The sequence below is a fragment of the Zeugodacus cucurbitae genome, chromosome 5 (assembly GCF_028554725.1).
Source record: "Zeugodacus cucurbitae isolate PBARC_wt_2022May chromosome 5, idZeuCucr1.2, whole genome shotgun sequence".
Taxonomy (NCBI): domain Eukaryota; kingdom Metazoa; phylum Arthropoda; class Insecta; order Diptera; family Tephritidae; genus Zeugodacus; species Zeugodacus cucurbitae.
The window spans coordinates 38,803,530-38,827,613 of record NC_071670.1 but is presented as its reverse complement, the minus strand read 5'-3'; the positions used below and the strand labels follow the sequence as shown (position 1 = coordinate 38,827,613).

Below are 24,084 nucleotides of genomic sequence, written 5' to 3'. Positions count from 1 at the left end.
ACAGATGAAAAGTAAATATTCTAAAAAAAGCAATATTTGTTTACACATTTTTTATGACGATAAAAATGCAATATAGAATTGCAAACTCTGTTTTTAAAATAAGTCAAGCCAACCGATCATTGCTTATAAAAATGCAGCCGCAGATCTTGATTATCTTATTTATAAATTCACTGAAGAACACACATTCAATTTTAGAGTCATCGCGTTAAGTTTAAAATTTTTTTCCAACTGCTTACGATGCGTGTAAAGCTTTTATCGGTTATATTAGTCCTTACACTGGGCTTAGTACAAGGCTATGAAACATGTTTAGAAACGACGACTCCTAAGAACGAAATACAACAACCGAAATCCACACCGTTCTCCTTCTTTCGTATATTTCTGGGACGCATCTTCTCTTCGCAATATGATAGCATAACATACAGTAATGGTTCAACAATGAGATCAACACGGGGTAAGCATGTAGAAATTATCAAAAAGCTTTGCTAAATACTTAAAACTTTTCTATGATAGTGCAAACTATGGAGGTACTGTCACCGCCACAAGTTATAATGATTGCAAACGGCAATGTAAGACGAGAGAATTCGGATTCAGGAGTTGGTGATGCAGCTGCTGAAAATCCAGGTGCTGATAGCTTTGTTCCTTACAAAAGTAAGAATCCGAAAAAGTATTCGCTCCTTAAGAAAGACCGAAAGAAAGAGATGTCTGTGAAAGAAGCTAAACTTCTAAAGGAAAGTAAAGTGTAATACAGAGTATATGAATATTTGATTTTATTATTATACATTTTTAAAAGAATTTTTCGATATGCCTATACATATAAGAACATATTTGGTTTCTTCTAATAGTAATTTCTATTTTTTTTCTCATTCACTAATAAATATACATATATGTTTCGCATTCAAAATATACCGTGTTTCCTAAAATTCCACTTTTTGGATCTGCGTTTTTATTAATTTTAAATTTCCTCTCAAATATTTAGTTTTTCTAAGCAAATCATGGAGTACTTCTTTTGTTTAAAAAAATCACTACAACAGAAATCTTTAATACCAGAAATAAATGTTATGCCTTCGCAACTTTAGCAACAGCATTCAGTTTTTATCACTATCTACATAATCCAGATTACTATCTCAGTGTATACATGTACTGTTATCATGTCCGTCGTTCAAAAGTATCGATGAGAAAATATCCAATTTCGACCATGAAAGTCCCTCTTAAAGCCTTTTAAACCCGTTTACATCTGACTGATCTATGAGTGAATAGATTCGAAAACTTGCCTAACAGCCTCAAAACACCAAAACTAAGACGTCCTGATTCTACATTCGTTTTGAAATAATGTAATTGGAAGAAATTGCGAATCTGAAAGATGCTGCTGTAAGGGTTGTGGATTGAAACAAACGAATGCCGGTAAATCGCTACAAAATCAACTTGAAATTGTTATCTTTGAAATATTCTTCCAACTTTTGTTTCTCATTGAACCCAAGAGAGAGAGAAAGAGAGATGAAATGTAGTGTCGAAATGTAGTGTCGACGTAGTAGAGTTCAAACTTGACGAGCTCTAGCTCTCCTTAGCTCTAGTAAATTTCTTTTTCCGAGTCGTAGAACCTTCGAGCTATTATTATATTAGATACATATATTCCTGATATTTTTTCGTAGTGAGAATACCACAGCAGACTGTAGGTGATTTCCTGGTTACTCAAAACAAACATCCTTTGTTGATATATGCATATTTTCAGAGAGAGCAAATAGTTTCTCTAGTTTTTTCAAAAAACTCATTCTTTAATATTCTATTGGCTATAATGTAAGACTCAAAGGTAATAGCATTAAAAAGGCTATTTTTCCCCTTCTTTTATTGTGGTCTATTTTCAAATCAAAGTACTATTAATCTTATTCTATTACTAATGATATAAGGCTGATTCTCACGCTTGATCACTTCTGTCTGTGTGGACGATAAGAGGAATTATGTTTTTCAAAGAATATTACTAACATTTTCTAAGTGTAAACTTCGTTGTTCAAGAAGTTAATAGCTTTTTCACACAACCGAATTAATTGATCAATTAAAATTTTAATTGAGAAATAAGCTTTTGTTTTATATTTCTGTTTTTGCTTTTCATGAGAACATGGTAATTTTCAACAGCTAATTGTTATTTTATCAAAAGCCAAAACCATTGTTTCCAGTAGCGATATCTACCGTCATTTCATTTTCAAGTCGATTAAAATTCAATTAAAAATGAATGTAGATTTTTATTTTGAATGGTAAATTGATCTTAATCAGCGTTTTAAGCGAGCAGAGGCGAGTTAATTGATCAATAAACTCCTGTGTGAAAAGGCTATAACCTAATTAAGCCCAGAGTAGCTCAAGAGTTAACCCAACTGGTAACTATATGTCTTATTTCTACTCTCGCTGTCATTATCACGTTGGTTGACTGTTCGAACTCTGGTAATGCTTCTTATTCTTATTTACACTGCATGCTTGCTTAGTATGCTGCATCCGCATATTATTAATTCCCCACAACATTATTCACTTAGCCATAACAGGTGCAGCGCAATTTCACATTATGCAAATAACCACACCGAAAAACTGTAAAATACGCAGAAAATTTACAAAAATAATAACAAATCATACCATTCAAAATAATTCATTGAAAATCTTGTACGAAAATACCGTAAAGCTGTTGACAGTAGAGGCTAATTAAAATTTATAGTTTTGTGGGTGGTTGCAAGTGCCAAAACAACAACAATAAAAATGCACCACATGCCACCCGCTAATGCCATAATTTCGCCAGTTTTTATTGCAAATTTTAATAACACTCTGTGCTATGAGTAGCACCGCTGTGACATAAATTCGCATTTGGGCGCTTAATGATGGCCGCGCGTCTTGTTAGCGAACACCTGCACTTGTTGCACAAAAACCGCAAGGGCGGGTGCTGACACTCGATTTTGGCAGCCGCAATATTTTGCGGTAAATCACACGATACATAAATTAGCAAATAAAAGTGTATTTATGGTGTACATACTCACATAAATATCGAAATATTTGCAAAATATTATGGCTTGTTGAAGTGCTGGTTTTCTTCTATTCGAAATAAAGTCGTAAACTTGACATAATTTTTAATGAAAATTACAGCCAAATTGGACAATGAAAATTAATTTTTAGTAATCGTGAAATCATTTTAAATTTTTTTTTTTCTAAAATATTTTTAAGTATATTTTTTTCTAATTTTAAGTATATGCTCTTCTCATGAAAGTGGGTACTGACTGTCAGCACACTTTTGAGTGTTTTCAAACTGCTAGATTATCTTATGAATAATAGTACTTGTATTAGTTTTCTCTAGCTTTCGATCGATCAATTTGATATCCAGATCCTTAAGCTTCTGAAGACTCAGCTGACTCATGACACATCCAGAATTCTCAAGAGGCAAGGTCCAGAGGCAATTCTCACAATTACACAGCCACACAAAAAAAATATTTGTCATGATCTGTGGGTCCCCCCAGTAAGGAGTCGCTGAATTTGAATCCATGGTCCATTTAACCCCATCAGTTCAGAATTTTGACATAACCCCCACAAACCAATATGGCGGACAGCGATTATTAAAATACATCGGATTCAATTGAAACTCGCTACTTTGGGGTTTTTGGGGTCGCTGATTACGAATCAGATATCATTTCATATCATATTTACTAAATTCAAAATGGCGGACGGTTTTTTGAAAAATTCACCGGAATCGCTTGAAACTCGTTACCCGGAGGTTCTTGGGGTCGCGAATTACGAATTTGAGGCTTCAAAAATGTTTTAAAAAATTCAAAATGACGAACCAATATGGTAGACACATTGAAAAAAATCGCCATATTGCATCCGCCATTTTGATTTTTAAAAAATCGGCACTGAATTCGTAATCAAAGACCCCAAAAACCATCGAGTAACGAGTTCCGAGCGATTCCGATGCTCTTTTCAAAATGGCGTCCGCCATATTGGACCCTCCATTTTGAATTTTGAAAAACCGACACCGGATTCATAATCAGCAACCCCGAGAACCCCCGAATAAATAGTTTCAAGCAAAACTACGGAAGTTTAAAAAACGCTGTCCGTTATATTAGTTTTCTGGGCCTACGTCAAACCCCTGATCTGATAAGGTTAAATATTTTCAATGATAATTTCTGTAACATTAAATTGTTTAACTCTGATATGCGTCATAAGTACCCAGCAATGTACAAATATTATCAACAGCTGCCTCTAAGTTCAATCACATCAACTCCGCCTGTAGTCAATTGTAATGCAGCTGTTCATGCCTATCTCTCTCTCTCTCTCTTTTGAAACTTGAATATGCCTCAATAGCGTTAATTACATATTCCCAGTTCACATGGTATACGCATATGTAAATAAGGATATCTATGAACATATATTTAACTAAGCCAGCGCCCGAATATGCCAGCAAAGGGCTCCAACATCTGCCAAGTAAACGGATTATAACTGCAGGCTTCAGCTGTGGGCCTGACATTTAATTGACATTTAATGTGGACAATTCAATGCAGCATACCTTGGTGAATTTGTATTTGCAGCTGTTTCATGGTATTCAGAGCGATATACATATATATCTATATATGGATATTGGTAACTAATTATTTGCTTATGAAATCACGCACACGTTTAAAATATCTTTATATATGTGACAGGTTTAAATGTTATATCAAATGATTGGAAATTGAGCATTGGATGGATATTTATAGTTAGAAGTGTATTTGCTAAAATTTCCATGCGGGACATGGTGTAAATTACATATTTTCCTCGGTATTTTCATATTTCACATCGTTCCTCCTCAAAATTCAGACAGTTACCTTAGTATCAATGCCCTATAAATCCCTTGTTACCCCTAAAAAATGCTGCGGAATCTTAATGGAATTTAGACCCATATGACTTTCGTTATCTATCCTGCGTGTTCCTTATTGCTCCCATATATATTTCCGATCAAGTTTTTCAATAACTACCCAATTTAGCTTCGACTCTGTCTTTTCTAGAATTTAGGACAAGTACATCGATATGAATGATAGGGAGAGAGCGGGAAAAATAGAGTAAGAAAGAGAGAGATAGAATATAAGAGATAGGGTTAGTGAAAGAGAGAGATATAGATCGAATGCCAGATATAGGGTTAGAGAAAGAGAGAGAGAACGATATAGAAAGGGCATGAGAGGAAGAGAGTGAGTAAGAGAGAGATGGACAGAGAAATTGAGAAATTTTATCCTGAGATTATATTCCAAAAATACATCATCTACTATCAATATACTTTCCTGGGGACTTGGTTTGATTACTATCTCAATTACTTTTGATCGTTTTTTGTATTTTTTAAATTTAATTAAGTGGAACATTTAAGCCTTTTCACACAGGAGTTAAAGGATTAGTTAACCGGGTTCTGCTCGATTAAAACGCTGATTTAGATCGATTTACCATACAAAATAAAAATCTACATTAAATTTGAATTGACTTTTAATCGACTTGAAAGTAAAATACAACTCTCCCACAAAGACCGTATACGTATATATACGTCGTTTGTCTGTGCGTTGTTGTTCACGCTACATGACGGTAGATGTCGCTGCTGGAAATAAATAATAAAATAACAATCAGCTGATGAACCTCACCAACTTCTTATGAAAAGCAAAAACAAAAATGTTTAACAGATGATTGATTATCGAAGAGCAAAAAGTGGTTTCTCAATTTAAATTGTAACTGATTAATTAATTTGGCTGTGTGAAAAAGCTATTATGGACCTAAGCACCAAAGGTTTCTCTCAAATTTATTTAACAACTTATTATGGCACTACTCTCAGCTTTCATCCTTTATATGATATATAGAAACACTAAAACCTTTTAGTAAATTATTCTTCTAAATATTCCAGTAAAGCACTCGTTATATATTCTTAAAGTTAAAGCAGAAATCTGATATTCTATTTTTCTATTTAAATCTCAACTTGATCATATTACTTCTGCTTCATTTTTATTATGCGTATTGGTTACCAAGACTGTCATTTACTGTACCGAAATTGGCTTACATATATATTTCCTTTATTGTGTTGTTGTTGTTCTGCTATATTGTTGTTCTTTCAACTTCTCTTAGCATTTGTGGCGTAATTAACTTCATCATTGCTATTGTACTTGACAGCATCCTAAATATACGCTGATGCTATGCATTCAGCCTAGCTGTCTTCGCATAATCCCTGCACGTAATACCCTGATTATCCCATTTTTTTCCAGTATATCATTCTATATTTCTCGTTTTTTCTTTCTTCTACTCTCACTTCTCTTCAACTTTTTTGCTTCGCTACGAAAATGAGAAAATGTAATTTTCTATCGAAAATTTTGTCAGCATCAGCAGCAGACATAGACACTGCGAGCTATTGTACATATAGATATAGTTAACAGAAAGTACTAATATCTGGTAGCAATAAGGAAGTAGAGCATGCACATACATATAGATATATGTAGAAATATATATATAAATATGTGATGTCTTCACCAGATGATGATGATATGATGAAAGTACATATATACTTTAAACATATGTATCTTCAAACTAGTGCCGCTTTATCCAAATCGAATCTGGTTACTAGTTATGAATTTCAAATGGGAAAAACGATTTTTTATTTCAATTTAGCTCTTCTTCAGCCTTCGAAAGCTTAGATATTATCTTCCATCTTTGAATTTTTCCGTTATATGTACCTTTCTCATGTTTCAAAGTCGACTTTTTCAAATAAAAAGCAAATGGTTACATTGTAAGTAGTTTTGTGACTACTACCTTCAATAACCCACGAGTTCCACTTGTAACACATATTTGTACTAAATTTACTCGAATATCTACACAAGTTTTAATGCTGCCTGTGGCACATATAAAAACCATATGTTCTCGAACATGAACTCCTCCACACAGTGTTGCCAAATATGTTGCAAAGTTCAAATGAGCAACAGTTTCGCTTACATCCAAAAACCAAAAAAAGCTTGGAATTGCAGACCAAAACGTGTCATTTGCGGTATAAAAACTTTACAGAGACAAGTAAATATCTAAGTCAATGTCATTTAGTCGAGAAGGTGAGGGGAGTAAACTACAAAAACAACAACAAAAAAATTAGTTAGAAAAGTGACGACAGAAAATTAAAGCAACTTTAGTGCTGCAGTACTCTAGAACGACAAAAACAGTTTCGAGAAGTAAAATATATACAAATGCTTTTCGAATACTTATACATATGTATATATGGAAGTTTGTCTATAAATTCATGTATTCATTTATTAACTTTTCTGCAAATAAATGTGGACACTGACTGCGGTGCCTTTGGGTTTGACTTTGTCGGAAATGTAGCAGCATGTTGACCACACAGTGGAACATTTCGTAAATTCTCTCAGATATATACATACTACTACTTGCTACTTCTCATATGTGTGTGTCTCTCTACATATACATCTGGCTAGCAAAAACAAAAGCTTTCCTTTTTGTTTTTTCTCACTAACCCCATGCTAGTCGCTCCCCTAGGACCTGCTGTTATATGCGCTTAGGCATGGCAAAGCGGCTAACAAGCTGGAAGAAAATTGTTATTACTTAATATGCATTGCAATGGAGCAAATAGCCACTTAACTGCTGAGTGGTGGTGGAAATGGGAGTGGACAGCTGATATACATGGAATATTACATATTCCTTCATATTAGTCTACTTTCGATATCTACAAATGTAAATATCAAAAAGAATTCCGTAGTACTTTGCCCAACATGTTGCTCGAGTAGTTATAATTAACAACATTTACAAACATAAGGCAATTAGTAATTCAATTGAAGCTTTAGCAAGTTTTTTTCGGCAAAGAAGAATTTCATAGTACTTACATATCAATATCCGTTTAATATAGAAGAAATCACTTGAAGTTGAAATTTTGTTTTTATTTTTCTGTCTAGTGGAGACTTCTGAACTTGAGTTTCCTTATATATTAGTGTAAAAATACATAATATCCTCAAAGTAACGTGATCTCGACATTTATTTGATTTTAATACAATAAAAAATATTTCAAGTCGCTTCATTTTTCAAGCTTCACTTGCTGAAATCTTTGTAATAGACACGAGTATTATATTGCTAACCTAACTCTTTTACCATGATTAATATTATTATGTAACCCTTCTCAATGTGAGTGACAGACGGCTGTAACAGGACATGTGAATTTAATATGTCTACAAGACTTTTGTTGTTGGTCTTTAACTCAGCTCTAACTAAGTAAATGCCAAAATGTGCCGACATTGCATTACATTTCAATTAATTTTGCAATTTTTTTTTAAGGAGATAGGGATTGATAAATTAAATAGTTGAAAAATATTTTTTGAAGGCATTTTACTGTTATTACTATTTTTTACTTGGAAGACTGATTTAACACTTTTTATGGAGTGAAAATGAATTTTTATTTTTTGGAAAAATTTTCGCCGAATAAATATCTCACGAATCGTAGTATGTATACTGTTGTTCGTCCATTTCGCCTATTATGCTAATAATTTTATAAATCTGCTTGCTGTTGAAAAAAACGTTATTCCATTGAAGTCTCCATATTCCTCAGTATTCTTCAACATTTTTATAGAATTTAAAAGTATAGGATTAAGCACTAAACCAATCTGAAAAACTACTATTATTCCTTCTTTTGTCGTGCTTGGGGTCCTTATTGCCACTGCCACTGAGTACGCTTTGTTTTAGCGTGAGGGTTTTGGTTTAAAGACTATTATCATTGTATTCTTAGCAAAGAGAATAAAGTGAAACGTCATATTTCTCCACTTATATTTTCGAAGGCTTTCTCCACCTTTGTTCTCACTAGTCGGCGACGCATTCAAATCAAAGAAAATTCTTTAAAATTCATAGAATTTCTTCTACACACATCAAGAGATCACGGAACTTGCTTCGTCCTCTCCTTACTGGAGATGGTGTTTTTGCTGTAAACTGTACATACCATGCTGTAGAGAAATACTTGCTGACATGAGTTTTTTCTTGTTTTTTTTTTTCAAAACTGAAAACACATAAAGTATCAAAACTAAGCCATATATAAAGCTATAAAATTTTACACAATGGATCCCACTAGAACGTGGCATATTTGGATGTAATTTTTTTTGGGAAAGTGTGCGTGACCTCGCCCCCTACTAAGTTTTTTGTATATATCTCGTAAACTACTAAAGCTCATTATTAAGAAGGTACAGAAGGGCTGCACTCAAATTGGTATACAAAATTTAAGATAGGTGTGGCTCCTCCCACTTATGGGTCAAAAACCACATTTCAGAGTTTACTCGCCAATTTCGAAATTCGGTTTGTAATATTTTCCTTGCATCCGAATGATATGTTGTGAAAATAGACCACATCGGTTTACAACCACGCCTATTTTCTATATTTTCTATATACCAGAACTTTGAAGTCGTTGTGAATCGTTTACTTTACAATATATAAGCTAAGTGCTAATCAAGATATCGAAACAGAACTTTGCATAAATAATGCATTTATAGCGTGGTATAGCCTTTCTAAAAATTGTCAAAATCGGACGATAAGTTTTCCCCCCCATATATATATCGAACATGGGAACCTCAGTGCTTCTAATTTTTTTTCCGATATTCTGAAGAAATTTATATGGAATAATTTTCTTCTAATAATATGTCTCCGAGCCAAAAGGAGTGAAAGCGGGTCATAAGCAGTATGATCTTGGATAGAATGTAGCTAGGTGACAAAAATAGTTGAAATCGGTCCATCCCTCATATATACTGATTTTTTTCTAATGGACTTTATGCCAGTCAAATTGTGTGTATTAATAAAATTAAATAAATAAATTGCGAGAGTATAAAATGTTCGGTTACACCCAAGCTTAGCGCTCCCTTACTTGCTATTTATATTTTTTCATTTCTTATCAGAACTATTTTTTTTTTAGAATCGAGATGATGCCGAATTATAGCTTATTTTTGGGAAAAGGATTGTATACGTGTATAAGAAATTGATCTTCAGCTTTGGTTCTGCTCCTTGAACTCTTTTTCCATCATTATACAGATAGATTCTTAAAGATTTTCTAAAATTTTAAATAGGTCCTAAAAATATGCAATTCTTTAATAATGGTCGCTAATCTTTTATATAATGTGGTCTATGTATATATTTTGAATTTTTTCCTCAGCTGTTTTAAGGTTCTCTTCATTCATCGGAATGAAAACTTAAGCACTCCAAAGATGATATTTATTATATCTTATTTCTAGTTTTTAATCCATATCACTCTTAAAACCTATTATACATGGTCTTATATCAGCATGCAATTTTCCCGCTACCGATAGAAAGATCTTGTTCCTGGAAGAAAGAATGCATGCAATTGGTGTTCTGTATTATTTTATACTGAAACTTTTATATAACGGGTGATTTTTTTGAGGTTAGGATTTTCATGCATTAGTATTTGACAGATCACGTGGAATTTCAGACATGGTGTCAAAGAGAAAGATGCTCAGTATGCTTTGACATTTCATCATGAATAGACTTACTAACGAGCAACGCTTGCAAATCATTGAATTTTATTACCAAAATCAGTGTTCGGTTCGAAATGTGTTTCGCGCTTTACGTCCGATTTATGGTCTACATAATCGACCAAGTGAGCAAACAATTAATGCGATTGTGACCAAGTTTCGCACTCAGTTTACTTTATTGGACATTAAACCAACCACACGAATGCGTACAGTGCGTACAGAAGAGAATATTGCGTCTGTTTCTGAGAGTGTGGCTGAAGACCGTGAAATGTCGATTCGTCGCCGTTCGCAGCAATTGGGTTTGTGTTATTCGACCACATGGAAGATTTTACGCAAAGATCTTGGTGTAAAACCGTATAAAATACAGCTCGTGCAAGAACTGAAGCCGAACGATCTGCCACAACGTCGAATTTTCAGTGAATGGGCCCTAGAAAAGTTGGCAGAAAATCCGCTTTTTTATCGACAAATTTTGTTCAGCGATGAGGCTCATTTCTGGTTGAATGGCTACGTAAATAAGCAAAATTGCCGCATTTGGGGTGAAGAGCAACCAGAAGCCGTTCAAGAACTGCCCATGCATCCCGAAAAATGCACTGTTTGGTGTGGTTTGTACGCTGGTGGAATCATTGGACCGTATTTTTTCAAAGATGCTGTTGGACGCAACGTTACGGTGAATGGCGATCGCTATCGTTCGATGCTAACAAACTTTTTGTTGCCAAAAATGGAAGAACTGAACTTGGTTGACATGTGGTTTCAACAAGATGGCGCTACATGCCACACAGCTCGCGATTCTATGGCCATTTTGAGGGAAAACTTCGGAGAACAATTCATCTCAAGAAATGGACCCGTAAGTTGGCCACCAAGATCATGCGATTTAACGCCTTTAGACTATTTTTTGTGGGGCTACGTCAAGTCTAAAGTCTACAGAAATAAGCCAGCAACTATTCCAGCTTTGGAAGACAACATTTCCGAAGAAATTCGGGCTATTCCGGCCGAAATGCTCGAAAAAGTTGCCCAATATTGGACTTTCCGAATGGACCACCTAAGACGCAGCCGCGGTCAACATTTAAATGAAATTATCTTCAAAAATTTTATGCGTTTTTTTTTTTAAAAAAAGTTATCAAGCTCTTAAAAAATCACCCTTTACAAGAAACAATTCATATATTATTCAATTATTGTGTCTATCGCTTACTCAAGCAATATTGAAGTGAACAATACCGACGAGAATATAGCACTCATAGCCGCATTAGTGCCACTCGTAAAGTTTCATACTCCATGTCTTTAACAAAACAATTTCTCTCGGCCAATAAGTGGATACTTACATTTAAAGTGATGAGTTATCCTCAGCAAATATGTGTCTATAAGATTACCACAACTTATTATAAAAATTTGTTGCAAATAGCATATACAAGTATGTATTGACATTTATTGAAATGGATATTTCAATTTTCCCCACTACAATAAATGCTTTATTTATGTGCTTTTCGATACACTTGCTATAAACGCAGCATTTTACTCACTCCATCGCAATCGATGTTTGCTTAAGTATGCCTATCTCATCGATACTAGTCAAACACTTTTTTTCTTATCAAATGCTTTTTAAGCGGAAAATGTGTTGGCGGCGAATGCAAAGCGCAACACGATAAGATGCTTATGGCCAACAAAAACACATAAATTATTAAACGAGTGTGCGTGTGGGTGAGTGTGCTTGTTTGTAGTTGTGCTTTAAAAGCGGTTTTTTAACCCTACCATTTCCAACTCTGCGCTACAAAAACGTGTCTTTAGTTGCATGTGGCAGAACTTAACATACAAATGGTGGTTTTAACACATTATTATATATGTATGTAGCTACACCTACTTACTATTTATGAATTTACACGCCTACGAGTCTATGTACAAATTTTAGCATTTATATGTACTTACGTATGTGTTCGTGCATTGGTATTTGATACATGATAACCACGTGCCACTATGTGTGTTTAAGTTTCTGCCTTGTGTGCAGGCATTCTCAAGTGTATTCTACTCAAATTGACTGCTCGGGGCCCAGTTGCTTTGCAGTTGTGTTGCTTTGGTTATATTTCAATGCTGGCGGTTGTGTCTGTAGGACCTTTTGACGGCGTATTGATTTTAAAAATTTATAAATAACTGTTTCTGCATTTGAAGTATTTATATATCTATTTATAAATGAGTTTGTTGTTGCTGCATACATAATTTAGAATTTATTGGAATTTTATAAATTTTGTATTGCGAATTTTCTGCAAATTAATAGTTAATGTTAGTCTCCAGTAGGAAAATAGATGAGAAAGTGAATTTTTGATAGTAAGCAAATAGTTTTTGGTACATTTGGTTCAAATAATTTTGCTACTTTTACATTTTGAAATTGAAATATTTTAGTGGTGAGCCTTCTAAGCCTAAGCGCTTGAAGTTCTTACTGACTTTGGTGTTCCTATATTATTCACGATAATAGTCAAAATTTACTTAGCTTGACTATTATGGAACTCAAATAAGAATTTGTGAGTATATTTTTTAAACTTTTAGTTAAGAGATACCACGTCATATGAGCAACATTCATACTGGAAGCATTGAACATACACACAAAAAATATTTCTTGCAAATTCTTCAATTTCAATTTTCAAATTCTTTTATAATCAAAAAATCACTTTTAAATATTTAAAATCATTTTTGTAGACCTCAACCTACTAATACCTACCAGAGAACATTTTGACTGTATAAATATATTTATTTATTATAAATATTCAGAGCTTTATTAAATCACATTTCATTAAATAATTGTATTTGAAATAATCCTATTTTGTTTTATGGTCCTTTCCAAACCTAAGCTTTTAAAAATGTGCTTTAATATAATGTCTATAAATCCATCATAAACTAAGGATTTTTTCTCTTACCCATCAATACGTAATATTCTTAAAACATTCAAAATTTAGTTTCATTTTATTATTAATAATTCACTCGCGCCACCTACCGGAAAATCTCTTAGTTAGTGTGGTGAAAGCTCATTTTCTATCGACGCCATGGCGAAAATAAAGCTGTTCTACTTTTCTCTGCATCTCCTACACAATGAAAATGGTGGTGCTTTATGCCATTTTATAAGTAACGGCATATGAATTGGTCGAGCTTTTGTCGCTTAGTTGCTTGCTAACAGCCTAGAGATGGCGCAAAGAGCAGACAAAAGCTTTTAATATGTAACAAAAGCGACAAAGTACACTCTATGCCATAAATTGCGTCAACTAAATAGCTGAATACAAAAATATAAATCAAATTTTTCCAGACCTAGCCTCCACATATGTAGTATGCTGGTTTTGGTTCTTCCAAGTTTCTCCTATACAGAGTATATGGGATGATATATGTGAAAAATATCTAAAAGAAAATGACATAAGTAATAGTTGACTGAAAATGAAATGGTTTCTTGAGAGTATTGCGGCCAACTGAAACCACTCAACTGTGCTTAATTCCTATAAACTGTAAGTGTCTACATACTTTTCTCTTTTGTTCTCCACCTCACTCTCTTATTACTTCTATTTTCTCATTTCACATCCAATGGCTGCACATTTTTCCATTAATATTAAATTATAATAATCATTTTCATTTACTTCATGTATATTTTCCATTTTTTTTCATTTTACAGTAATTTTATGTCGTTGACATTGCAACACTTGTGACACTTGTTCACTTTATTTTTGCATTTTTGTGCAATTATTTTGACATTTGACTTTGTTAATGTTGAAAAAGTCTACAGTTTTGGCCAATAGCCAACCATTTGTACCTTTGTAGGTAGGTAAGTGTGTTATATTTTTCATATGCAAGATACTAGATGATATGTAACATAGCAGAGAGGTAATTTGGTTATAGACATTTTGTTCTAATATTTAAATGCATTTTAGCAAGAGCCAAATTGGTTTTTAATAGATATTTATTTACATATTTTTCAAACAAGTGTGTTAGAAATTTTCGAGAAATTGTTTGATATAAAAAAGTTGGTATTGCGTCGAGAATATATTAAACATACAAGAACTTGAGAGAATGGGAGCAATATTTCTTACTTTCTTCGTATTATTAATACTTATAGATTAGGTTAGTTTAGTCTGGTTGGTCAAAGCCACACTGGAACAGTTTTGGTCCTTTGCGATACCAGATGGAGTGCCGTCACGTAGTTAATGTCGCGAATTTTAGTAGGTTCCGAGGTTTCACTAACGAAGGAAGAGACAGATTCGGTTAATACTTATGGAACAACATTTTTTATTGGACTAGTACTAGTACTTTCCAATTTATTCCAAAAGCTATTGAGTCATAATCTATTCAAATTATTAATTCACTGCTCTCGATTGCTTAGCAAATTTGAGAGTGATCATACCGTTTTTATTATTATTTGGTCCATCTGTAGGTACATAGAAAATTACAAAAGTCAAAAAACTCAACCAAACAGAGCAAACGAAGATTGGGAGAAATAGGAAACAGACAATTTCTTCTTTCAGACATTTTACGCCCTTAACCTTAGAACCGTGACATGGCTATACAACTTAATCTCGTGACTTGGGCACTCAGTGCCCAGTAATGTATTTTGTTTGAAAATTTAGACTTTTTAGAGGTATATTTTTATTGAAAAATTTGAAAATCAAATAAAGTTCTAATTTCGAACTGCTCAAATGAGTGAAATTCTTCGCTGTCTCTTTGATGCATTTTGATTGGCTGTAGACGTTGTTGGAGTATTGTCCACATTTTCATCATTGTCTGAATCCGTATTGGCTTCGGCATTGTGGTGAATGTCAGAGGATGCCAAGTCATAGATGGTGAACAAATTGTGCATCGTGATATTCATACCTCTGGGTGGTTGGTTTTTGCGCCAACAAGCCAAAACATTTTTATGCCATATTTTCTAGGCTTAGAGGGAATGTATTGGCGGAAACTGCATCGGTTTCTTGTTGAAAGCAACTGCTCATCAACTGTTAATTATTTACTTTGGACGAATAGTATCGGCAAATTCGCCAAGAATAATGTCCAAGCATGACGAATAGGCGCCAATTTGTCGTATCGTAGTCTCTCAGCGCGAGTTAGGGAATCGTCAAAGCGTATAAAATGACACAATTGTTCAAACCGATGCAGTGACATCACTGCTCTATATAAGGGTATGTTCGTTTTGTGGAAAAGATCTTAGCATGAACTAAGTTTGCCTTCTCAGCACCGGAAAATAAAATTATTGCAATAAAAGTATATAGTTCCTCCTCATTTGTGTCTTGCAAATATCCTATTTTTTTGGAACTGTTTGATGCATGTTTGCCTGTATTACTCTTTCAGTTTTCCTATTCGTCTCAAGAGCAATACCTTCAACAAGAGACGCTGGGAAAACGCGTATGAAGGCATTACTTTTAGATCCAAAACTTTCTGTGCATAGTGACGTTGATTGTCTACGCATTTCCAATGCCAATTCCGCTTGCCATTTTTCAGTTCAAATCACATTTGCTTTCGTCAGGTTCCATATATACAGCAGCCTCCTCCTGGATATATTCTTCGAAACGTGGATCTCTAATGGGCTCAACATTATCATCTCCAAAGTCCGATTGGTCACTGGGTATCGATTCGTGGTCACCACCAAATTTAAGTTATCTTCCACCATCATCATCATCGCTATCATTAGCATTCAAAAATCAACTGTTTACTCGAAAATTTTACGCGAAACTAATTCGAAATGCACACCAATCACCAAAATCGTTAGAAAATTACGCCTCTTCATACAAAATATATGAAGAAATTCTATGGGCACTGAGTGCCCCAAGTCACGTATAGCGTACTGACCATATAAAATGCCGTTACTTTCTTATTATAAAAGCTATGTACTTAAAATTTTGTCAACTTATAACTAATATTATAGTTTGTCACTATGCTAAAATTTGGCTAAATTGGACTGCCCTATCCCCAGAAATTCAATATCAAAAATCAGATTGAGCACTGAGTGCCCAACTCACGGTTCTAAGGTTAATTGTCTTCATTTAGAAGACTGCAGTAGTCGAAATATAAAATTGAGGAGCAAGAAAAGGCACTGTATGTAGAGAATGTACCAGGTTTCTCTTCTGCGCTTAATTTATTTTTACTTCCTTCAATTTACTCCTTTCACATGAATTGTTCTTGGTTTTCAGTGATGAGTAATTCAATTAATAAGAAAGCTACGTGTCACAGACTTAATAAATTGTGTTTTCTCCGAATTCATATGTATTTTTATAGACACTGGCAGCCAGTACCTTGTATATATATAAATGGAGTAATTATTTATAATTATTTCTCTTCTAAATAAATAAATAAATATATATATATTATTTTATATACTATATATGTATTCGCTATTTGATTTTTAATTAATTTTATATTCTATCTCTTTTCAGGTAAGTGCGAAAAAAATAAAAATTGTATATTAATACAAAATAATTTTGTGCATCGGCGTTGAAAACTCGGATAAAAAACTGAGTGAAAATATAAAAAAATATTAGTTATATTTGCATATAGAAAATCATATTTATCAAAAGAAAATGAAATACTAATTAAAAATAGTTTATATGAAGTCAACAGATTGTATTTAAAAATATTTTTACATTTTTATTTTTTTATTTTTTTAAATGTATAACATTTTGATACACACTTCTGTCTAATATCTTGACTTCTCAAGAAGTGTATTTAATGTTGCAGAAAATGAAACATTAGAAAGGACATTGCATTGTAGAATAATACTTATTGTAGAAATTAAACATAAACAGGTCAAAAAGTCCAGACAAACAATGATAAAATCAACGCGTTCATTAAGGGATTTATCTCAACTAATAAACATTAAATTCAATGTCAGACAATATCAAATACTTAAATTGATGCTGAGTAGCGAGAATCACAAAGCGTTAATTGGCAATTTTACCATCTATAAATATTTACTCTATCATTTAAACAATCAGTGAGTGTTTATTCTGTATCTGCCACAGAAAAAGTTCATTAATCCTTTTTATACATTTTACTATCTAAATTTCACTTTATGGCTTTGTAGACAAAGTTCACATTTTTTTGTTAATTAGTTGCTATTAACATTGTGACTGGCTAATGTTTGGAAATAAACGTTATAAAAATGCACACTGTAAGAGGTGGCATGGCGTATGAGTAACACTAGTTGAAAGGAGATTTTTATATTTTTTTTTGTCAAATATATAATTTTGAGTGAACTAGTGTCTCATTTTTGAGCATTTAACATGTAAAATGTATGTACTTTAGATATATACATAATTATCATTTCATTAGGAATTTTTACCCAGATGCCATGTCGTATGCGTAACCAACCACCAAGCGAAGAAATTTCTGCAATATAGTGAAATAATATAAAATTTAATATTTTAAATACTATTTATAAATAATTTATGTTCACAAGAAGCTTATAGAAGAATATAACTGCTTGAATATAAATCAAAAGGAAAAATACATTTTCAAACAATTTCCTTACAAGTTCAGCTTATTCCTCATATCATATTTTCTTATATTTATATTACATATATTCCATTCCCTACAAAATCATCAAACCTATCCTTATTGTAACTTTAAAATATTTATTTTGCTGCCACTCGAATACTCCATATTTTCCAAGTCAATACACCGCTTGTACTTACCTGTCTGTCATATTTCTGCTCAATCAGTTGCCTGCCCAGCAGCCCTTTTGTTGTCTTTCACTTATATTTTTTAATTTTCAACTTCTGTTTATATTTCCTGCTTTGTCCATCTACACATTTGTATTTACCTTTCCGCTTCAAATGCGCTCAAAACAGCCCAGCCAGTGGTTAGCAGGCAAGAAATATTATTAATATTATTGCTACGGTAGTATATAGACTACCTGTGCGAAGACTCTTCAACTTGTTTTTGCTCCAACTGCTGGCTTTAAATTCTTCTTCTACTTTCATACCTTTTTGTTTGTTTCTTATTCGCGCAGACTTGGAATTCTCTGCTGTCTGTGTGACAGCAGTGATTGTCTCACTTGCGCTTCAACAGGAAAGATTTATTTATGCGCATACCAAATGTGTGTATATTAAATCATAATGTGTTTGTGCTTGTTTTTGCTTTTTCTTTTCTTTTCTTTTTGCGAAAAATGCTGCCGTGAAAAATATCTTCATTTGTGTTTGTGTGGCGTTTTGCCACATCAAAGTAAATTTTTTGCGTCAGTTGCAGGTTCAAACGAAGAAATCAACAGATTTGACTTGAGGCATAACGCGCCTTTTGTATGCTTCCGGCAAAAGTGCTGAATTATAGTTTGTTTGATGGTTTCTCATACTCAGAAGTTAATGTTGCGTATACGCCATGGGGGCAATCAGTCCCAAATGCACACATATGTGAAAGGTGTATGAGTTTGATGAATTAAATTTGAAATCTCTTAAGATTGTATGATTTCCATGGAAAATTGGTGAATATAAAATACAGCTTTTAAATGGGAGGAAACTTGTATTAAAGTATATTACACTTTGTTGAATTTTTAAAGCAAGTGGCAACACAGTTGTAGATGTTTTTCGAATAATTATTTGTTTAAGTCTAGCTCAGTTATTGGACATATTAATACATTTAATTAATTTTGTTAAGCAGGTGGCAAGCATTCTAAAATAATATTTTCAGTTTTAAGCCTGCTCGACTATCTTATATATTTATCTCTTAATTTTTCTTGAATTTACATTTTTCTAAATGTGCAGACCCTCTTTCCTCTGAATTCTTAGTCAGTTTAATAATTTATATATTTTATCAAACAAAACATGTGGTAACCCTGTTCAAAAATAATTTTATTTGTATGCTTTTTAAATGCCTCTCTTTTATATCGATATTGTAGCAATTAGTTTATTTTTTCAATGTTATTTTATAAAAATAATTGTGCAGGTGGCAACTATCATAATTTATTTTCTTATGCTTCCATCAGTCTGGTTCTTTTAAAAATCATTTTCACAGTATTGATTTTGTAATATATCCATGAATCGTGTCTTTAACACTATAGAGGTTTCTGTAATCTCTTTAATTTAACACGTGTTAATAAATTTATTGAAACGAACAGTTGGCAACTCCATTCAAAATTAAGATTAACCCTACGCCTTTGGAAACTTCTTTCGATCCCTCTATATAATGTAAATATATCTTTCAAAGTGTACCTAATGTAATGTGTAATATAATAATGCTTTTTGATAGATGGCAACTCTTCTCAAAAATATTTTCAATCGAAAAATTTTTGTAATCTTTTCAATTAATATTTATTACTAAGTTATTTGCTGATATTACCACTTTCCTTGATGTAAAAAATTCTAACAGGTGGCAACTCTTCTAAATATAATTTTTAACTATATGCTTGCTTTTTAATTTATTATCCGTATTATTGGGTGTTTTCTCCTAAATTTTTATTTTTTTTTTTTTATTTATCTTCAAAAAATTTTTTTTATTCTAATCTAAAAAAATAATACATCGTACAATTTTTACTATGTTGACCTTGCATATAATACCTGATTGTCTATATGTGGAATTGTACATAGTCCCGTTTTCTATGTTCTAATATAAATAAGTCACACTTCAAAATTTTAAATTTCCGAGTCACCTGTAAGATATATTTGTGTCAAAACCATAATGTTACAATTATATTCTAAAATTCACCTGCATTCAGTGCCCAAGAAAGTCACAAATATTTTCGCTTTTACACTTTAACTTCCCATTCTTGTATTTAATATGCAAAATATTTCCACAATCACGCACCGTTAACATTTCTTTCATTTTCCTAATTTCACCGCTTGCCTCTCCATATAAAATGGCAGCTAATAAAATTCCAACGTCGCTCTGCGCCCGCTTGTGCATATTACTTTGACATTACATGTTTGTCTTCACCTCCACTAACAAACTTTTTTTTTTGACTTGGCGAAATTCCTTCGCGCTGAATCAGAAACAAAAAAGAAAAAAAGAAATATTTTATAAAACACTGCAAAAGTGCGCACATTTATTCAAAGCATTCATAGAAAATAGCTGCGCAGGCATTTGCGCTGTCAAATTTATTTTTAATATTTTTTTCTTCACCAACGAAACAACGAAATCTTTTGCCATTACATGAGTGAGACGTGTGAAGAGCAACAATTTGGAGTGCAAAAAAATGAAAAAAAAAATTACGGAAAAAACACCAGCAATATCACAGGCTTTTAACATAATGACGAAAGCCAAACGTGCTGCTGCCGGCAATATACTATATATGTATATAAATATATATGTGTGTATAGTGTCTATATTTAAGTATGTGTGAGTTTTCAATTCCAGTGGCACTTGTAGCTGCCGATTGACATATGTTTCAAGTAATCTCTACACACTTGCTCTTTGACACATTCGTGTACATATGGTCATACAAGCATACTCATATGCATGTGTATGTCTTCCTCTACTCGGATGTGTCAGCGCGCTCAATAAGCGTCGTCCTAACAATATCATTTACTGGTGTGAGTTGGTTATTACTGTCTGTGCACCTGTCACAAATAATGTGCTTTGTTCTGTTTGTTGTCGTTGTTGTTGTTGTTGTATGTTTTCGCTACTTTTTTTGCTGTTGAAATTTATCTGTACAAAATATTACGGTGCTGTTTTCACTTATCACAGTTGCTTTATAAATCTGTAATTTTTTGATAAGCCACATACGCGTAGTGTCCTCAGTTGTTGACTTTGTCATTTGGGTTTTTTGGCGGCTTTTTTGTACCAAAAAAAAAACATTATTTAATAGAAAATATACAGTTTGTAGTAGTTGTTGTAGTAAATGTAGGACAATATTTGGAACAAGTATTGGCGCGTGTTTTACTTTTGGCGCTTTGGTAGAGCTAGCTGCTTGTAAACCATCTGATTGTTTGTGTTTCTCTGGGTTATATGCGTGATTATGTACTAGTATTAGACTGATTATATGGCTTTCATACATTTCCATTTTTTTAGCGAAATATGTTTGCTTTTGAAACCTGTTTCGATTTCCATTCGATTCAGTAAGGTATGCCATTATATAACATTGAAGGCCCATTTGTATCAAATAAAATTTGAATACATGCAATCAGAATTTGTTTTTCCAAAGTTTTAATTTTTATTATAATATATAATGAACAGACTATATAAAAAAATATTTAAAAATGTATAGCAAAATAGGAAAAATAATAGAATTGTCCATATTAAAAGAAAACACGATACATAAGGAACGAAGAACAATTTGCTAATTAGAATGCCAACCTTTTTTCCGCTAATGTAGCAAATAAGAGTACATTTTTATTAAGAATACACACGTGATATGCTTGCTTGAACAGTTTGCTTTAACGAGTAGCTTTCCTTTATATGTATATTTTATATACTAAATTAAAGTGCTTTCAAAGTTGCAATCAGAAGATGAGAATATAAAATTCAGAATTCTAGGATTTCTAGAATAGAAATGCTGCTCTGTTGTTGTTGCCTCTTGTTTTGCACATTTCACCATTTTCCCATTAATTATTGCACTTTACGCAGTTTTAATTATGCATGTCCATTGCACATGTGTATATAATAAACTTTATGTGAGTTAATTTTTAATTTTAATCGAGTTGAGAACTTTTTAAATTTCCTTTTTTAGTAATTTTATTTTATTTTATTTTTGATTTGATTTGATTTGAGATTTGATGCATAGGTATATTTTTATATATGATTTGATTTGATTTGATTTGATTTGATTTGATTTGATTTGATTTGATTTGATTCGATTCGATTCGATTCGATTCGATTCGATTCGATTCGATTCGATTTGATTTGATTTGATTTGATTTGATTTGATTTGATTTGATTTGATTTGATTTGATTTGATTTGATTTGATTTGATTTGATTTGATTTGATTTGATTTGATTTGATTTGATTTGATTTGATTTGATTTGATTTGATTTGATTTGATTTGATTTGATTTGATTTGATTTGATTTGATTTGATTTGATTTGATTTGATTTGATTTGATTTGATTTGATTTGATTTGATTTGATTTGATTTGATTTGATTTGATTTGATTTGATTTGATTTGATTTGATTTGATTTGATTTGATTTGATTTGATTTGATTTGATTTGATTTGATTTGATTTGATTTGATTTGATTTGATTTGATTTGATTTGATTTGATTTGATTTGATTTGATTTGATTTGATTTGATTTGATTTGATTTGATTTGATTTGATTTGATTTGATTTGATTTGATTTGATTTGATTTGATTTGATTTGATTTGATTTGATTTGATTTGATTTGATTTGATTTGATTTGATTTGATTTGATTTGATTTGATTTGATTTGATTTGATTTGATTTGATTTGATTTGATTTGATTTGATTTGATTTGATTTGATTTGATTTGATTTGATTTGATTTGATTTGATTTGATTTGATTTGATTTGATTTGATTTGATTTGATTTGATTTGATTTGATTTGATTTGATTTGATTTGATTTGATTTGATTTGATTTGATTTGATTTGATTTGATTTGATTTGATTTGATTTGATTTGATTTGATTTGATTTGATTTGATTTGATTTGATTTGATTTGATTTGATTTGATTTGATTTGATTTGATTTGATTTGATTTGATTTGATTTGATTTGATTTGATTTGATTTGATTTGATTTGATTTGATTTGATTTGATTTGATTTGATTTGATTTGATTTGATTTGATTTGATTTGATTTGATTTGATTTGATTTGATTTGATTTGATTTGATTTGATTTGATTTGATTTGATTTGATTTGATTTGATTTGATTTGATTTGATTTGATTTGATTTGATTTGATTTGATTTGATTTGATTTGATTTGATTTGACATATGTTTCAAGTAAGTTTTATTTTATTTTATTTTATTTTATTTTATTTTATTTTATTTTATTTTATTTTATTTTATTCAATGGTTCTCTACTCTCTACCGAAATTATATCAGCTTAGTCACGATAATACAGTAACTCAACCAAACCTTGAACACACACCTGCGAAATTCTATTACCGAACATTCAAATTCAGTAAATTTAAACAGATTTCCCCGACCTTAATTTACATAAAATATTTCGCATTTTCTATGCCGCCGCGTCACAATGCGACACTCCACATATTCAATTTAAATTTTATACGCACTTTTATTATTCTGATTTGCCTTACCCACATCAACACTCCCGCCAGCAAGATGATGCATGACCGTGCATAAACACTCTAACTCAGTCACACACACACACACAAGCAGAAGAAGCATAGTGAAGACGACGACAAGTGAAATGACGCCTTGTCAGACAGGTATCATAAAATGTGCGCTGTAACAGCACGTTTAGCAAGTCAACGAGCGTGTTTCCCGACACTTACTTACACAAACACAAACAAACACACGCACACACTTCGACTCACTCACTCATAAACGCAGGCAAACCGTTGAGTGAGTGATTGAGGGCAGCAAAGTGATGCATCGATTTCACACTTGACCAGCCGCGATGTTTCTTTTCGGCCGCTCTTTTGCATACCAATAACGTTATATGATGTTTGTGTGTGTGTATGTGTTGTGTGAGCTGTCAGATTACGTGACCAAAGGTAAAGTCACTT

The 24,084-nt window shown here is 32.4% G+C and overlaps 2 protein-coding genes across 6 annotated transcripts in view; both read left to right on the top strand.

The window, feature by feature from the left end:
• Positions 1–24,084, top strand: part of LOC105212007 (cAMP-specific 3',5'-cyclic phosphodiesterase) — a 332,058-nt gene that overhangs the window by 11,626 nt on the left and 296,348 nt on the right. The gene's annotated exons all lie outside the window — the stretch shown is intronic.
• Positions 127–923, top strand: LOC105212003 (uncharacterized). Its single transcript, XM_011183735.3, has 2 exons — positions 127–451; positions 511–923. The coding sequence occupies exons 1-2, from the start codon at positions 238–240 to the stop codon at positions 741–743; spliced, it is 447 nt and encodes a 148-aa protein (XP_011182037.2). The 5' UTR covers positions 127–237; the 3' UTR covers positions 744–923.

Excerpts from the sequence above, each read along its gene's own strand:
- LOC105212003 (XM_011183735.3), top strand. The coding sequence starts at position 238 with ATGCGTGTAAAGCTTTTATCGGTTATATTAGTCCTTACACTGGGCTTA. Across the intron at positions 452-510 it reads AACAATGAGATCAACACGGG|TGCAAACTATGGAGGTACTG; the intron begins GTAAGCATGTAG and ends TTTCTATGATAG.